Source organism: Myotis myotis, unplaced genomic scaffold (assembly GCF_014108235.1).
Source record: "Myotis myotis isolate mMyoMyo1 unplaced genomic scaffold, mMyoMyo1.p scaffold_m19_p_2, whole genome shotgun sequence".
NCBI classification, from domain to species: Eukaryota; Metazoa; Chordata; class Mammalia; order Chiroptera; family Vespertilionidae; genus Myotis; species Myotis myotis.
In genome coordinates this window covers 185,447,634-185,464,111 of record NW_023416324.1, presented here as the reverse complement: position 1 = coordinate 185,464,111, position 16,478 = coordinate 185,447,634, and the positions used below count along the sequence as shown (strand labels likewise).

The window sequence follows — 16,478 nt, the reverse complement described above, 5'->3', positions numbered from 1 at the left end:
GGAAATGAAACCTTTCCTTTTGCTTGAAGTGTTTTGACAGAATTTCTGAAAACAAGAAAGGAGGGCCTCTGGGGGAAAGTGAGCACACCAGGCAATGAGATTCTGGCGCTTCTCCTCAGAGAGGGGCTATTTTCAGGCAGCACTTACCGTGCCCGGGAGAGATCAGACAAAACCAGGCTGCGATAAAAAGCATGAGCTCTTCAGACTACTTTTCTACTCAGGCCCGTATTTTAATGAATTATTGTAGTTTTTAGAAAAAATTAAAGCAGCCTTTAAAGATATCTTAGACAACTTAAAGAATCCTACATAATAAAAGCCTAACATGCAAATTGACTGAACAGCAGAATGACTGGTGGAACAACCGGTCGCTATGATGTGCACTGACTACCAGGGGGCAGACGCTCAACTCAGGAACTGCCCCCAGCCTGCAGGCCCCAGGCCAGCCAAGGCTGGTGCCAGCGGGGGGCCACCTTGATTGCCCGCGGGTCACCCCACAGATCGGCCCTGATCGCTGGCCAGGCCTAGGGACCCTAGTACATAATTTCATGCACCGGGCCTTTAGTACATAATAATAAACCATAAAACAAGTCAAATAATAAAACCAAACTACGCTCTTCTCTTTTGTATTCTACCTTTATTTGTGTAAATTTGTCTTTATTGCTGAAAGTAGTACAGATTTCCCACTTTTTCCCTCCATTGATGCCCTCCACCTGGCACCCACCCTTCCTAGGCCTTCATCACCCCATTGTCTGTGTCCATGAGTTATGTAAGTTCTTTAGTTACCTCTTTCCCACCCACCCATCCACCCCCACCTTCCCTCTGAGGTTTGACAGTCTGTTCCATGCTTCTGTGTCTCTGGATCTATTTTGTTTTGTTCTTTAGATTCCACATATGAATGAGATCATGTGATACTTATCTTTCTCTGACTGGCTTATTTTACTGAGCATAATACTCTCCAGGTCCCTCCACAATGTCTCAAAAGGTAAGAAATACTTCTTTTTTACTGCTGCATAGTATTCCATGGTGTAAATGTACCACAGCTTTTTAATCCACTCATCTACTTATGTTCTGCCTGTATTTTAAAGGAAGGGTTTTGTGGTAGGGAATCTAACAAAGCCCAGTGGCCTTCAAGTCCTCTTTTATTCTAAACATGTCTCCTAGGCTGAAAGTATCTGTAGTACATGAGTACCCAATAACATCGATTTCAGAGTCTGAGATACACAGCTTGGCTAAGTGGGCTACCAAGCACACAGTACTAAACCCTTGAACTTTGATGAGCTTACAAGTGAACTTTCTAGTCAAAAACTCCACATATCAATACAAGTTGACTAATTCCTTACACACAGTGGATATTCATTGGATGAATGAATAAATGGTTTTAAAGGTCAAAGTATTGTGCAGTTGTCTCCTGGTGATAAACCATATTCCTAAGAATAGTGAACAGAAGAAAGAATAAGACCTGTGCCAAAAAAGAAGTAGAAAAATTATTTAAAGAAAGCTTTCTTCTCTGGTCCATGATAAAACTGTGAAGTAGTTGAAATGAATCTTCCAAGAGCCCCCAAACCTTCCTTTCTGCCCATCTTCCTTATTGTCACCCTTTTGTCAAGTCCCTTCTTTTACTCGTGACAAGTGACCATTGACGCTTACAGTCTTGCCATGACTCTTCCTCCTCTGAACAGCCTACACTCATGACACTCCTGACAGACTAACTTACACTAAGGTCTAAATGACTGATATGGTTGAATCTTGTCTCTCATCAGGATTCTTTATTTTTTGATAAAAGACACAGAAATGGCTCTGACTGGTTTGGCTCAGTGGATAAAGCGCCGGCCTGCGGAATGAAGGGCCCTGGGTTCGATTCCGGTCAGGGGCATGTACCTTGGTTGTGGGTACATCCCCAGTAGGGGGTGTGCAGGAGGCAGCTGATTGATGTTTCTCTCTCATCGATGTTTCTAACTCTCTATCCCTCTCCCTTCCTCTCTGTAAAAATCAATAAAATATATTTTTTAAAAAAAGGCACAGAAATGAACCTTCACTTCTTTAATGTCTCAGGATACTTGTACAGTCACATGAACCTTCCAGTTCCTCTGAAGTCGCCCTGTGCAGCATGACGTGCCCTGTGGCTACTCATACACTGGGCTTTGTCTACACTGAGAGTTATTGCATGGGCTCCAAATTTTTCACTGTTCCCAAATTACATTCCTTAGCCATCATCTGAGGAAAGAGGACCGAGATACCAGTTTAATTCCAAGTGTTGGCTTGGCCGGAAGAAAGTCCTCTTCTACTTATTCTACTGAAAACAACTAAATCACAGGGACCTATTTTACATCACGGAACAAAAGTTCACATGCATGACAGCCAGTCATAACACAGCCAGCTAAATGGCTAAGCTAAGAGTAGAGGTTTGAGACACTCTAAACCTCCATGGTATATTATAAAGCAGTCTAAAATATCTGTAGCCCAAATGTAGACTAATCAGTACTTGTTTAGTATGACTAAAGTTTAAAGATTTGCTTATAGCCAGTTATGATACATATATCTGGTCTGGGACATATATTTTGTAGAGGCTCTTCTCAAGGGATCTGCAAATTAATTTCTTTAAATGTGCTTATCATCAGCAGTTTAAATAAGTGACATTTATTTTGGCAGGAGATTAATTTTTATCTTGGCTGCTGCTTCCAGACAGATTATTGTCAGGTTATGACAGTGAACTAACCTTGGAAGAAAGAGGAATTTACAGGGGATTATTTTGTTTTCAGACCTTTGAGCTGCATTTCTCCAAAGTGGCCAATAATTTTGTCAATGCTCAGGGACACTGGGTCCCGAAAACACTGCCATGATTGCATCTTTCTGACCTGCTTTCAATAATAACCCCACATATGGAGAGCTAAAAATGTTCTTTAAAAAGGGAATTTTTCACATATACTCTTCAGAGGCTGTTTTGTTGGTGAACTGGAGATTTATGTAGAACATCTTCCAGGAGCAGGGTAATACAGGGTGGGGTACAAGTAGGCTCACAGCTGTGAGTACGCAAAACACAGAGTTTATTCTAGTATTATTATTTCTTACCTATTGTATTATTTTCCATATAAACGACTGTAAAACTCCTTTTGCCCCACCCTGGATATTGGGAAGAACTCTGAACAGAGCGTTGGGGATCTGGGCTCAGGTCCCAACTCTAAGAAGATCGCTAACGGAGTGTGCACTTGCGAATGCCTCAGCCTCAGTTTCCTCATCTGGAAGACGAGGGTATTTCAAGATGATCACTACAGTCCTTTGGCAAATAGTCCATGCACCATGAAACCAGCCTAGGTTTTGCCCATGGTTGTCCTGGGATCTGCACAAAGGTGACAGATCATATTTAGCATCTAGAGCCAAACTTTCATCTCATGAGTATCCCTTATTCCTTGTAAAACCAAAGCATACATTATACGTACAGGGAACTCAGTTATATTATGTAGTGACTAGATAAGCTACTCTCAGAATATTTGCTCACCGCTAATGAAGTTATTGCTGAGAGACTATTATTCTCCAGGCCCTGCATATGGCATGTTTACAAAGATTATCTCACGTAAACATCATAGCAACTCTATGTAGATATCATCACCCTCGTTTTATGGATCAGGAAACAAGCTCAAAGAGCACGATCTACTAGCCTTAGGTCGTATCACTGGGAAGTGGCTGAAATGGGATGGAAACTACGCAGTCTTAGTTCATAATTACTTTCTTTGAATTCCTTAAATATTACCCTTTATGGTGGCAACCAAGATCTACTGTGCAGCCTAAAAACCCACAGTGCCCACATCCCATCTGACCCCAATTTTTATGTCTTGATTTTCAAGCACAATTCATGACAACAATGTTACCTGACATTGCAACTATTAATGGAATAGGAACCCAAAATTATTTTTGATTACTGGCTAGCAGAATAGAAAGGAGGAGGGTTTCTTTGGAGAAAGGGACAACTTTCACCTCTCTATTTAAACACCGCTTGGAATTTATTAACAAATTACCAGTTTATGATACAAAATTACAAGCCACAAATCAAATTTCTATGAAACACCACCACAGGCTACAGAAACGCCATAAAGTAGCTACCAACATCTCATTTGGCTTTCTCTCTTACTGAAAAGAAACTCTAATAATCAAACCTGAGGCAATGTGAATGAGTAAGTCTGATTATTTTTAACCAGAGAAAGATGACCCAAGACAACAAATTCATATCTTGGTTTCTTTTAATATAAAATGTTATCTGTATATATATTTTGCAAAACATCTAAACTATAAGCAGAAGAGAAATATGCTTCCTAATTAGATACGAGAGTAAATTCATGAGGATCTAGAAAATGGTTTAAGCATTTTTTTTTTTTTTTAACAAATAGGCAATCAGATATGATGGGTGACTTCATTAAAAAGATTCTCACTAAGAGCAACTAAGATGGCGGCATAGGTAAACACCGGGAAATTATCGCCTCATACAACAATTGAAAATTACTGCAAAGGACTGAGCAAACATCATCCAGAAAAACAGGAAGGCTGGCTGAGTGTAAATTCCACAACTAGAAGGAAAGAAAAGCACGCTGAGAGCCAGAGGCGCTGCGGAGGTGAAGTGCAGAGGTACGGCGGCGCGCGCGCGCGCGAGGAAAGGGGGTGGCGCCTGAGGACGCGGCTGTCTTTTTGAATCATAAACTCCCGACGGCCCTGAACTCCGGTTCCGGGAAGTCTCTGGGGACCCAGGTCTCACACGGGGAGAAGCTGGTCTGTCCGGCAGCGAGCGAACTTGAGGGCGGCTTTCCCTCAGAGGTGCTTGCAGCCGTTACCGGAACACTGAGATGCGCGACTCCGGCGGAGAATCGGCCATGGCCGCTTTCTCCGCCCTCTGACTCCCTGAGACCCCGCCCCACCCAGGCTGCGGCAGAGGCTTTTGCATGTGAATGTACCTAACTGCAGCCCAGCCAGGCAGACCCGGAACTTCCAAGAGAAGGCCCAAGGCCCCGCAGCGGCTTGCATTGCTTCACAGCTGAGCCTCTTCGTGGCTCCTGCTGTGTGGCCTCAGGCAGAGGCTGAATTAGCACCTCCTTAGATCCAGGAGCCACTGTACCCAGTGGTCAGAGGGGGACCATCCAGACTGCAACTCCTCAGATCCATAAGGGAAACACTCAGGGAGCAGACTCAGTGAGCACCAAAGCCCCACTGAAGCAAGTCTTGCCCCAGAAGGGTGTCTTCAGCACAGAAGTTCTCCCACTTTAGACACAGCTGATTCTCACAGCCAATTGGCCTGGAGGTCAATTCCTCCCAGTGATTCTACAACAACCAAGGCACCAAGAGTGCACCAAGAGTGTCCACCCCAGGTAACAGGGGAGGCTGAGCTACTGGGCCCTACAGGACACCTGGCGCACAGGGCCACTCTATCAACACAGGGAAGCTGCCAAAATGTGGAGACAAAGAAACAGGTCACAAATGGCAGAAATGGAGGAAAGCAAACGATTGGATATAGAGTTTAAGGCCACGGTTATAAGGTTTTTCAAGAATTTTATGGAAACCGCCGATAAATTTAATGAATCCCTCAATAAGTATAGGGAGACCATGGAGGACATGAAAAAGGACCAACTAGAAATTAAGCATACACTGACTGAAATAAAGAATAATTTACAGAGATCCAGCAGCAGAAAAGAGGATCCCAAGAATCAAGTCAAAGATTTGAAATACAAAGAAACAAAAAATACCCAACCGAAAAAGAAAAAAGAAAAGAGATTCCAAAAATATGAAGATAGTGTAAGGAACCTCTGGGACAACTTCAAGCGTACCAACATCAGAATTATAGGGGTACCAGAAGGAGAGAGAGGGCAAGATATTGAAAACCTTTTGAAGAAATAATGACAGAAAACTTCCCCTACCTGGTGAAAGAAATGGACTTACAAGTCCAGGAAGCGCAGAGAACCCCAAACAAAAGGAATCCAAGGAGGACCACACCAAGACACATCATAATTAAAATGCCAAGAGCAAAAGATAAAGAGAGAATCTTAAAAGCAGCAAGAGAAAGACAGTCAGTTACCTACAAGGGAGTACCCATACGACTGTCAGCTGATTTCTCAACAGAAACCATGCAGGCCAGAAGAGAGTGGCAAGAAATATTCAAAGTGATGAATAGCAAGAACCTGCAACCAAGATTACTTTATCCAGCAAAGCTATCATTCAGAATAGAAGGTCAGATAAAGAGCTTCACGGATAAGAAAAAGCTAAAGGAGTTCATCATCACCAAACCAGCATTATATGAAATGCTGAAAGGTATTCTTTAAGAAGAGGAAGAAGAAAAAGGAACTCTTACCATTTGCCACAGCATGGATGGAACTTGAGAGCGGATAAATACCACAGGATCTCACTTCATTTGTGGAATATAATGAACAACATAAGCTGATGAACAAGGACTGATCCAGAGACGGAGAGACATTGATTGGACTGTCGGGACTTGGAGGGAAGGTAGGGGAGGGTGGGGGTAAGGGGGAAAGATCAACCAAAGGACTTATATGCAAGCATATAGGCCTAACCAATGGACATGGACAACGGGGGGGTGAGGGCATGAGCGGGGGTGGGGGGGTGGGGGGTAGAGGGTAACGTGGGGACAAGGACACATATGTAATATCTTAATCAATAAAAAATATATTAAAAAAAAAAAAAGCTATAAGCACACCTAAAAAAAAAAAAAAAAAAAAGATTCTCACTAAAATGTCTTATCATTTTAAATTCAAATAATGTGTGGGGTTTTTTTGCTCTCCCTTTGCATTACCTAAAACCATTTGAGAATTCTCTAAAAGATTCAAGGGTGATATTTTGGGCATCATTTTGAAACATAATGAAGAAGTAAGAAGTCATACCTTGAAATCATATGTGGCATCCGGGTTTTCGTCACAGGCAATGACTTCTGGTGCCATCCAGTAGGGAGTACCGATGAAAGTATTCCTCCTGCCCACTGTTCGATCCAGCTGGGCACTGACTCCAAAGTCCACTATTTAAGAGAAGGCAAAATGAATCAAGTTTATGGTTTCTATATGATGCCAAAATGAATATGCATTTTTGTTAAGATATATATAACATAAAATTTACCATTTTAAAGTGTTATAGTTCTGTGACATTAAGTACATTCACATTGTTGTGCAACCATCACCACCATTCAATTCCAGAGCTTTTTCCTCTTCCCCAGCTGAAACTCGGTAGCCATTAAACAATAACTAGCCCTTCTCCCCTCCTCCCAGCCCCTGGTAAACACCATTCTACTTGCTGTCTATATGAATCTGACTACTACAGGTACCTCATGTAAGTGGAATCATATAGTTTTTGTCTTTTCGTGACTGGCTTACATCACTTGGCATAATGGTTTTCAAGATTAATCCATGTTGCAGTATGTGTCAAATTGTCCTTCCTTTTTGTTTTCTTTTTTAGCAGGGAGGCAAAGGGAAATGGGAAGGGAAAGAGAAAGGTGTGGGGGTGCTCCCGGGAAATGTTCTTCCTTTGGAAAGTTGAATAATATTCTATTGTATGCAGGTGCCACATTTTGTTTTTCCATTCATTCATTAATGGGCACTTGGGTTGCTTCTTCCTTTTTGCTATTGTGAACGTGTATTTTTAAATTGCATGTATAAATGGATAAAGTGAACCAAGAACGAAATCACTAAGTGTTATATTTGTTTATGTCAAGGCTTCATGGGGACCAAACATAGCTGTTAAATAAAAAGCAAACTTGGTTGCCACCACAAAAGGTAATATTTAAGGGATTCAAAGAAAGTGATTATGAACTAAGTTTCTGGAGTCAGACTGCAGAGTATCCATCTCATTTCAGCCACTTCCTAGTGATGCGACCTAAGGCTAGTAGATCAACCTCTTTGACTTGTTTCCTGATCCATTAAATGAGGGTGATATCTACATGGAGTTGCTATGATGTTTATCTAAGATCATCTTGTAAATGTGCCATATACAGGGCTTGGGGTATTACAGTCTCTCAGCAATAACTTTATTAGTGGTGAGCAAATATTCTGAGAATAGCTTATCTAGTCACTACATATATAACTGTGTTCCCTATATAATGTATGCTTTGGTTTTGCAAGGAATATTCATGAGATGAGAGTTTGGCTCTAAATGCTAAATGTGAAAATTATATATTTTAACCAAAAAAGGTAAGAACAAATGTTTGGGATATAAACATGGGAGATATTTAAATCTCTGAAAATAAATAATCATGCTGACAGTGATTCTGTTCTAGGAGACAAATTGTGTATCCTATGAGATATTTGCCAATTTATGCTCTTACTCATAGACATCAAGCTGACAAATGAATGTGGGGATTCTGTTTTGCTTATTGTTTAGATTGCCATATCTGGACAATCTCGGATTTGTTACGGGAAGGGATCTAATGGACAGCACCAGAGAAAACGATTCCCTCATGGACAACTCTGGCAGATGGAAATGGGATAATTGGTATTCATGCCAAGTAGAATACTGGGCATCCATTTTGCACAGGTAATAATGAAATCAATGTAAATTTAACTTAAAACATATGGGAATACAGCAGGAATTCATTATTCCAAATATGTCTAACGGTGGAGATTTTTAATAAAAAATGGGTCACCATTGTTCTGGTATAGCAATAATGTAAACAAACAGTAAGATATAGGAAAACATTTCAAGGTCACTCACTTCTAATCTAAAGGGTCTTTGCTTTAAAAAAATCAATTATTACATTGATTAAGCACATGGTTCTGTTTAGCACAGACTAATTCACTCCTCAACGTGCTGTTAGAAAATGCTTTTGAAATAAACAAAGAAACATTTTCCTCTCCATTCTTAGTACAATGACCTCCAAATCCACAGTGACAAATTTACATTCATTAAACACACACACACACACACACACACACACACACAACCCACCAAAAAGCCAGCGGTTGAAATAATCTTATCAATTCCTGCAATTCCTAGGCTCACTGGATTCTGTTCTTACCTAGTTTAACTTCTGCATTTTCAGTTAGCAAGACATTTTGCCCTTTAATATCTCGATGAATCACTTTATGCTGGTGCAGGTGACTCAGCCCCTAGAGTGACGGAGAGTTGAAAAGGATTAATAGGAACATAAGCCAAGATGCAAATAAACTATTTCAGATGTTAATGATCCAAAAAGTATTAGATTCATCCAGAAACACTTTCATTATTATACTCATATCTTTCATGTGCTCACAGTGCTGTACTAAGCCATAGGCAATGGATCAATATAAACTGAACCATAGAGGTGTCCCTTGCTATGCATGGTGCTGTGCTAAAGGAAATGCTTTCATACCTGCTTTGATCTCAGGAACCCCACAAGAGATGATACGGTTCAGCATACATAAGTTCAGCTAACAGTACCGTGAAAAGTGAAGACAGCCTGTCTTTGCTAGTTTGTAACAGGAACACCTATAAAGCCTGCATACAAAAAACTAAACTGATTCGACCGAATCCTCCACTTTTGGGGGCAGTATTTAAATTTAAAAGTTACTTCCTATTACACAAATTTAATTAAGCACAATAAAATATTTCTCAGAACAGCCAAGACATTTCTCATTGGCTTTAGCCAATGTGGCCCACATTCAAAAGGAAAGCAACAATTTCTGTTTCCTTTGTCAGCATTTATCACTGTCATTTTGAGTGCTTTATGACATGTGTGAATTTGTGTTCATTATATAAAATTATTATTCAGTGACATCCAAAACTTTGGATGTGATCATATATCAGGTCTCCATGAATTACTCTGATTTTGGCTTCTTTGGGGTGTTAGTTCTAAAACCTACAGACATGCTCTAAGCCACATGTTTTTTCATACAAAAATATAACCTAAAAGAAACTAAAATTGGAATCTTGAAGCAAATTTTGTTATGCTAACACTTGATAATTCAAGGTATTATATACCTAACTATTGCCATTTTATTATTTATAATTTTCTGTACTTTTATTTTTTTCTCCATAACAACAAAATCATGATATGAAAGATGAGGTTGACACAAAAATAAAAAAAAAACCCCACTAAATATCTAAATTCCCTGTTGAAAAAATTCTGCATGAGAATATGGATGACCAAAGGGGTCCATGTGTATGTTTAGGAATATCAGTAAATATAAACCATGCATCAGGACATTTGCAGTGGTTTGGGTCTTTAAAAATTACCTTTCGTATGGAGTTAGTTTGGCTCAAGGTAGGCATCAAGCAGATAAAAATGTATGGTTTTAGTAGCATATTAACACCCCCATGAATCCTTAAAATTCCATTCCCTGCTTCATCACCAAAGTGATTGGAAGCAGGTACAAGAGCACGTAAGTGAGCCAAAGGTTGTATTTAATGAGATCATACAATGCATGGAGGGTCATCTCTGAAACTCCTTATGATCAAATGTTCCTTCCAATGAGTCACCTCATCTCAAATGCCAGTATCATTTGGGAGAATGATTGCATTGGAAGAAGGAAGAAAACAGTGGTTTTCAAGCATTTTTAGCTAGTTATTGAGAGATACTCATGGATGAAACCTCCCTTCTGCTTTTAGAACCCTGAAGATCACAGGACTGATCCCCTACAGGGTTACCCAGCTTAGCAAAAAGGCATGTTATGAAGAACCCGCCCTGAAGACCCAATAGATGCTTGGTACCCACTGGGTGGTCTGGATGACTAAAAACATTCATCATGCTTTCTCTGAATGAGTAAAATGTTAAGTCAGAAATTCAAATTAAATTTACAAGATGGCACATCAATACTTGGAGATAAATGCCAGATTTGAAGATCAGCAGCTGTACCTCCTTGTTTCTCCTCAAATTTTGTTTTGTGTTCTGTTTGAGAAATATTTTTTTGTCTACTGCGAAGCCATGGTGGTATTATCCTATATTTTCTCTCAAGAGCTTTATTTTTTTTATATCATTCCCATGTATGTTTACAATCCAGCTGGAATTAATTTTTTAATATGGAATAAGCAGGTGTCAAGCTTCATGTTCTCACATGGATATTCAATTGACCTTACTGACTGATAAGGGCACCCGTTCCCCAGCCACTGAAGCAGTTCCTTGGTCATAACTCAGGTGAGCTGTGAAGCAGGTCTGTTCCTGGGCTCTCAATTCTGTTTCCTTGGCCATTTGTCTATTCTTGTGACAATACTACTCTGTTCTAATTATTTAGTAGCTCGGTAAGTCCCAATAACTAGCAGCATACCAGTACATCCTCCAGCTTTGTTCTTCTTAAGACTGCCTTGAGTATTCTCAGCCCTTTGCATTTCCATATAACATTTTAAAAAATCAGTTTGTCAACATCCACAGATATACCTAGAATGATTTTGGTAGGGAGTTCAGTGAAGTCATGGATCAAATTGGGGAGAAATAACATTTTTAGAATACTGAGCATCCTAATCTTTGAAATAGAATATACCTCTATTTATTAAGGTCTTCTTTAATTTCTCTCAATATTTTGTCGTTTACGATGTAGAAGTTGTTCACATCTTTCTGTAAATTTATTTCTAAGTATTTGATTTTTATGCCATTATAAATGTAATCATTTAAAATATTTTATATTTTCTTTTGTCTAATGTGGTTTTAATTTAATCAATAAACATCATTTTAATGCCCTTCATCCTTCTTAACTTCCATCCATCTATCTATCTATCCATCTGTGCATCCATTCACAACACATAATCTATCTTTCAAAAGTGTATCTTGGACACACTGTAAAAACAGTTTTAACTTTTGTTTCCTTAAATTAAGAAGGCAGAGTTTATAAATAGATAATGATTGCCAAGCAGATCTAGTAAGAATACTCTCATTAGACATATAATAGCCTCCATATTAGTAGCAAAAGATAATTAAACTAATCTGAAGGACCAACTACCTTCTTCTTGAATTGAGCTCAGCAAATATGACAATATTGCCCAGACTGCCTGATTGTAGGCAAACAGGCACAGTCTTGTCCAGCTATTTTCATTCATTTAAGTAATTAATGCTAAAAGAGTTTTATTTAAAAGGGTAAAATCTGGTAAACTAGGTTCTATGTATGTACTTAAATGGTTAAAGTCACACAATCCTTAAATTAGTTATAAACTTCCACAAAGGGAAAACTCCAATGAGTGATCAAAATATCTCTAAAACAATCCATTTCCTAAGTGGGACACCATCTACTAGTAAATGACCTAAAATCAGATTTCCAATTGGAAACATCACTGGAAATGAATTCCTTGTTAAAAGAACTCAACCAATGCTAACTCAAATGAGAGTGCACATGGCCCATTCAGAATGGCACTCACTTCCACTAGAGCAGACCACAATGAACTACCATTGCCATTATCACTGTTAGAATAAAGCTTTAGAGCTTTCCAATATGCTTATAAATTTCAGTGGAATATTAGTACAAAGTTCAACACCTCCCATGATATCCCGTATTGTTACTTACTCGTAAGATCTCCCTGCAGATGTATGCAATCCACTCCTCCTTCAACGTGTTACCTTTCGTGTTCTTGATCAGGTCAGTGACAGAGCCAGCTCCACAAAACTCCATCACCAACTGGCAAAGGAAGCACACATGCCATTATTATAATTACACTTCTCACCTTCCACTGGGTTGAGTTAGGAAAGCATACAATACTCCAGTTGAATGCTTTGGAATGTCATTCCTGCAAAGAAAAGGTGATCATAAAACAATATGTGAAACATAAACATTTATCTTCATTTATTCCCAAAATAATAGGGAGGAAAGATCATTTTTAGTTTTATAACCTGAAAATTACAGTTTCAAATTGAGAAAAATCTCCATATTCTATGTATTTATAAAACCCGGGCAAGTAGGTGGTTCAGATGTTGTTGAGTACATCTGTGTTTATTTAGCAGTTGAATTCATCCTTCCTACAAAAGTAGGGTCATTCCCCTGTCCAAACGAGCTATGGTAATCTAGGCCATCCCAAGTTAGGACCATACAAGTGCATGCTGTTTATTTTATTGGTTTGTAAATGGCATTGTAAGCTGTCAGAGTGAGGACTTTCTGTTTTTAATTAAATTCAGCAAATGTTCCCAGCGGGCTGGACACATCAAATAAATTCAATAAACAATAAGCTCTAATTTAGCACCTTTCATCCAAAAAGCTCCAACTTCCCAATAAATATGAATTCATTACAGCACTCAGCAGCTTTGTAAAATAGGCAAAAAATAAACACCTCTCTTACTTAACAGATAAGTGGAGACTGGAAGAGAAAAACAATCTATCTGCTTTAAATCCATTTTCTTGGATTAGAGAAACATATCCATTTCCATATTTTCTCTCTCTTTTTCAAAAAGTCTTCAATAAAAGTCTCCTTATAGGCACTTATATCATTTTGTAATTACATAGTAACAATTCAGAAAAACTACCAATCAATCTTTGACCTGACTCTAGTAACAGAACTGATATGGGGTCACAATGAAGTCACATTGATGATTTTAGCTTTACCCAAATGTACATTCCTAACATCAGCACCATGTCACAGATCCTAAAAGATACCCCACTAGGCTGCAAAATCTTCAGGTAGAAATTGTTTCCTTTTTTTCTGTACGCCTAGTTGAAACTCACTAAAAACTCATGAAACAATGCCTGTTCTAACTTGTCATCTTATGATTCCACATAGGGTAGAAATTTCCCATGTTCTTCAGAGCTTTTGTAAAAAAATTTGAGAAGTGCCACCATAGACCACATTCCAACCCAATAAGAGTTGTAAAGTTATCATATATGCTAGCCAGGAAGCTATCAAAGGCCAGAAAATCACATTAGAAAGAACTCAGAAGTCAATGTGAAGAAGTTCTCACTGGCCAAACATGGGATGATAATTTGAGTATCAATAAGAATAACTTCAATATTTTGAAACCCATTAAATATGCTTAACTGAAAGCATTAATCAAGACACCCCTCAAAAAGAATACAACTGGCATTGTTTCAAGAAAATGAAGAAGCAACTTCTAATTTTGAGAACTGGTAAATAAAGAGGTAAAAATTAAGAATTCTACACTTTGTAGTACAAGTTTTACCACTGAGTAATCCTATATAATAAAAGCCTAATAATCAAAGTGACCGAATGGCAGAATGACCAGTGGAAAGACCAGTCGCTATGATGCACGCTAACCAACAGGGGGCAGATGTTCAATGCGGGAGCTGCTCCCAGCCTGCAGGCCCCAGGCCAGCCAAGGCAGGTGCCAGAGGGGGCCCCCCGATTGCACTGCCAGTAGCCTTGCAGATTGGCCTTGATCACCGGCTAAGCCTAGAGACCCTATCCTGTATGAATTTCATGCACTGGGCCTCTAGTTAAATAATAAAAGAGATAAAACTTGTCTTCATAAAAATCAGGTATTTTAACTAATAAATGAAGAAAAAAAGTAGAACATCACTATTACACAACCTCTAATAAGCTAATGGATTTAGGAACCGATCATCAATGGCTGCTAACATAAAAAAATAAGAAATAACCAGCTCTGATTTTCCTTTTGATTAGAATAATACATCACCTAAGAGTAGTCTTGTCCAAACCAAAACCAACCAACCAACCAACCAACCAACCAAACAAACAAAAAAGTCCCCCAAAACGGAATCTGATGAAGTTTCTAGTTCCAACTACCAATTTACAGGAAATTCAGGGGACTGAGAAACATTTTACATCCTGGGGACACAATTATCAAAACCTAGAATAGGAAACTCCACAGGGAAAATGAACCATTTACTTCAACAAATAAATTGCAGGAAGGGAAAGAAAAGGATGGAGGGGAAATCTATAAATTTAAAAACATCTCAAAATTTTTGAGACAATCTACAGATTAGCTATTAGAAATGAGGTTAATAATTTTGTAAGTGTGACAATGGTACTGTGTTTAGGTAAAAAAAAGTTCTTACTTTTAGAGAAACATTCTACAGATAAAATAATATGATATAATGACAGTCTCTTCTATAAATGATACTAAGACAATTAGATATACACATGTGAAAGAATAATGTTGAACCCCTACCTCACACCACATACAAAAATTATCTCAAAACGGATCAAAGACCTAAATATAAGAGCTAATACTATAAAATTCTTAGAGAGAATATAGGGATAAATCTTCATGACCCTGGATTTGGCAATGGTTTCTTTGTGATGACAACAAAGACACAAACAACAAAACAAAATATAGATAACTTGGATTCCATCAAAATTAAAAACTTTGTGCATCAAATGACACTATTAAGAGAATGAAAAGACAACCTACAGAATAAAAAAAATATTTGCAAGTCATATCTAGTAAGGTCAACTATCCAGAACTATAAATAACTTACAACTCAGCAATAAGAACATAAACACCACAATTTTATTTAGTATTATTATTTTTTAAATATATTTTTATTGCTTTCAGAGAGTAAAGTAGAGGGAGAGAGAGACAGAAACATCAATGATGAGATAGAATCATTGATCAGCTGCCTCCTGCACGCCACACCCTGGGGAAAGAGCCCACAGTGTGCCCTGGCCGGGAATCTGTGACCTCCTAGTTGATAGGTTGACACTCAAACATTGATCCACAGTGGCCAGGCAACAACACAATTTTTAAATGGGCAAAAGGCTTGAATAGACATTTCTGCAAAGAAGATATATAAATGACTAACAATCACATGAAAAGATGTTCAACATTGATAGTTATTAGGAAAATACAAGTTAGAACCATAATGACATAACACTTCACACTAGGATGGCTGTACTTTTTTAAAAAAAAGTAGAATATAACAAGTGATGGCAAGGATCTGGAGAAACTATAAGCCTCATACACTGTTGGAGGAAATTTAAAATGGTACAATCACAGCACAGTTTGATAGTTCCTCAATAAATTAAACATAGAATTACCATATGATCTAGCAATTCCACTTTTAGATATATACCCAAAAGAATTGAAAACAGCTGTTCAAACAAAAATGTTCAAAGTAGCACTATTCACAACAGACCAAAGGTGGAAATACCAAAATGTCCTACATCAGGTGAATTAAAAAAATGTGGTATACCCATACAATAGAATATTATTCAGCTATGAAAACAAATGACACAACACAGATAAATCTTGAAAATATTGTGCTAATTAAATAAAGCCAGACCAAAAAAGGCTATATATTGCACACATCCATTTATATGAAATGTCTAGAATAAGTAAATCCATAGAGGCAGAAAGCAGATTAGTGGTTGTTGCCAGTCACCAGAGGGAGGGATGAAAGGGAGTTTCCACTTAATGGGTACAGTTTCCTTGGTGATGACAAAAGTTCTGGAACTAGGTAGAGGTGATGGTTGCACAACATTGTGCACTTAATGCTACCGAGTTATACATTTTAAGATGGTTAAAAGGTGAATTTTATGCTGTGTGTATTTTACCAGAATTTTTAAAAAAAGATATAATGAGAAGATCTGTTTCAAAATAATAGTAGAAAGGAGGAAGTGGATGGGGCAAG

At 38.4% G+C, this 16,478-nt stretch overlaps 1 protein-coding gene across 14 annotated transcripts in view; it reads right to left on the bottom strand.

Moving 5' to 3' along the window:
• The window catches only part of TNIK (TRAF2 and NCK interacting kinase), a 345,621-nt gene that overhangs the window by 107,318 nt on the left and 221,825 nt on the right, over nucleotides 1-16,478 (bottom strand). For all 14 annotated transcript variants that reach the window (XM_036350973.1, XM_036350976.1, XM_036350974.1 and 11 more), the window contains exons 5-7: nucleotides 12,447-12,557; nucleotides 8,996-9,086; nucleotides 6,876-7,006 (exon numbers count right to left, since the gene is read on the bottom strand). In XM_036350973.1, coding sequence (XP_036206866.1) covers nucleotides 6,876-7,006; nucleotides 8,996-9,086; nucleotides 12,447-12,557 — 333 coding nt within the window. The remainder of the gene's footprint in view (nucleotides 1-6,875; nucleotides 7,007-8,995; nucleotides 9,087-12,446; nucleotides 12,558-16,478) is intronic.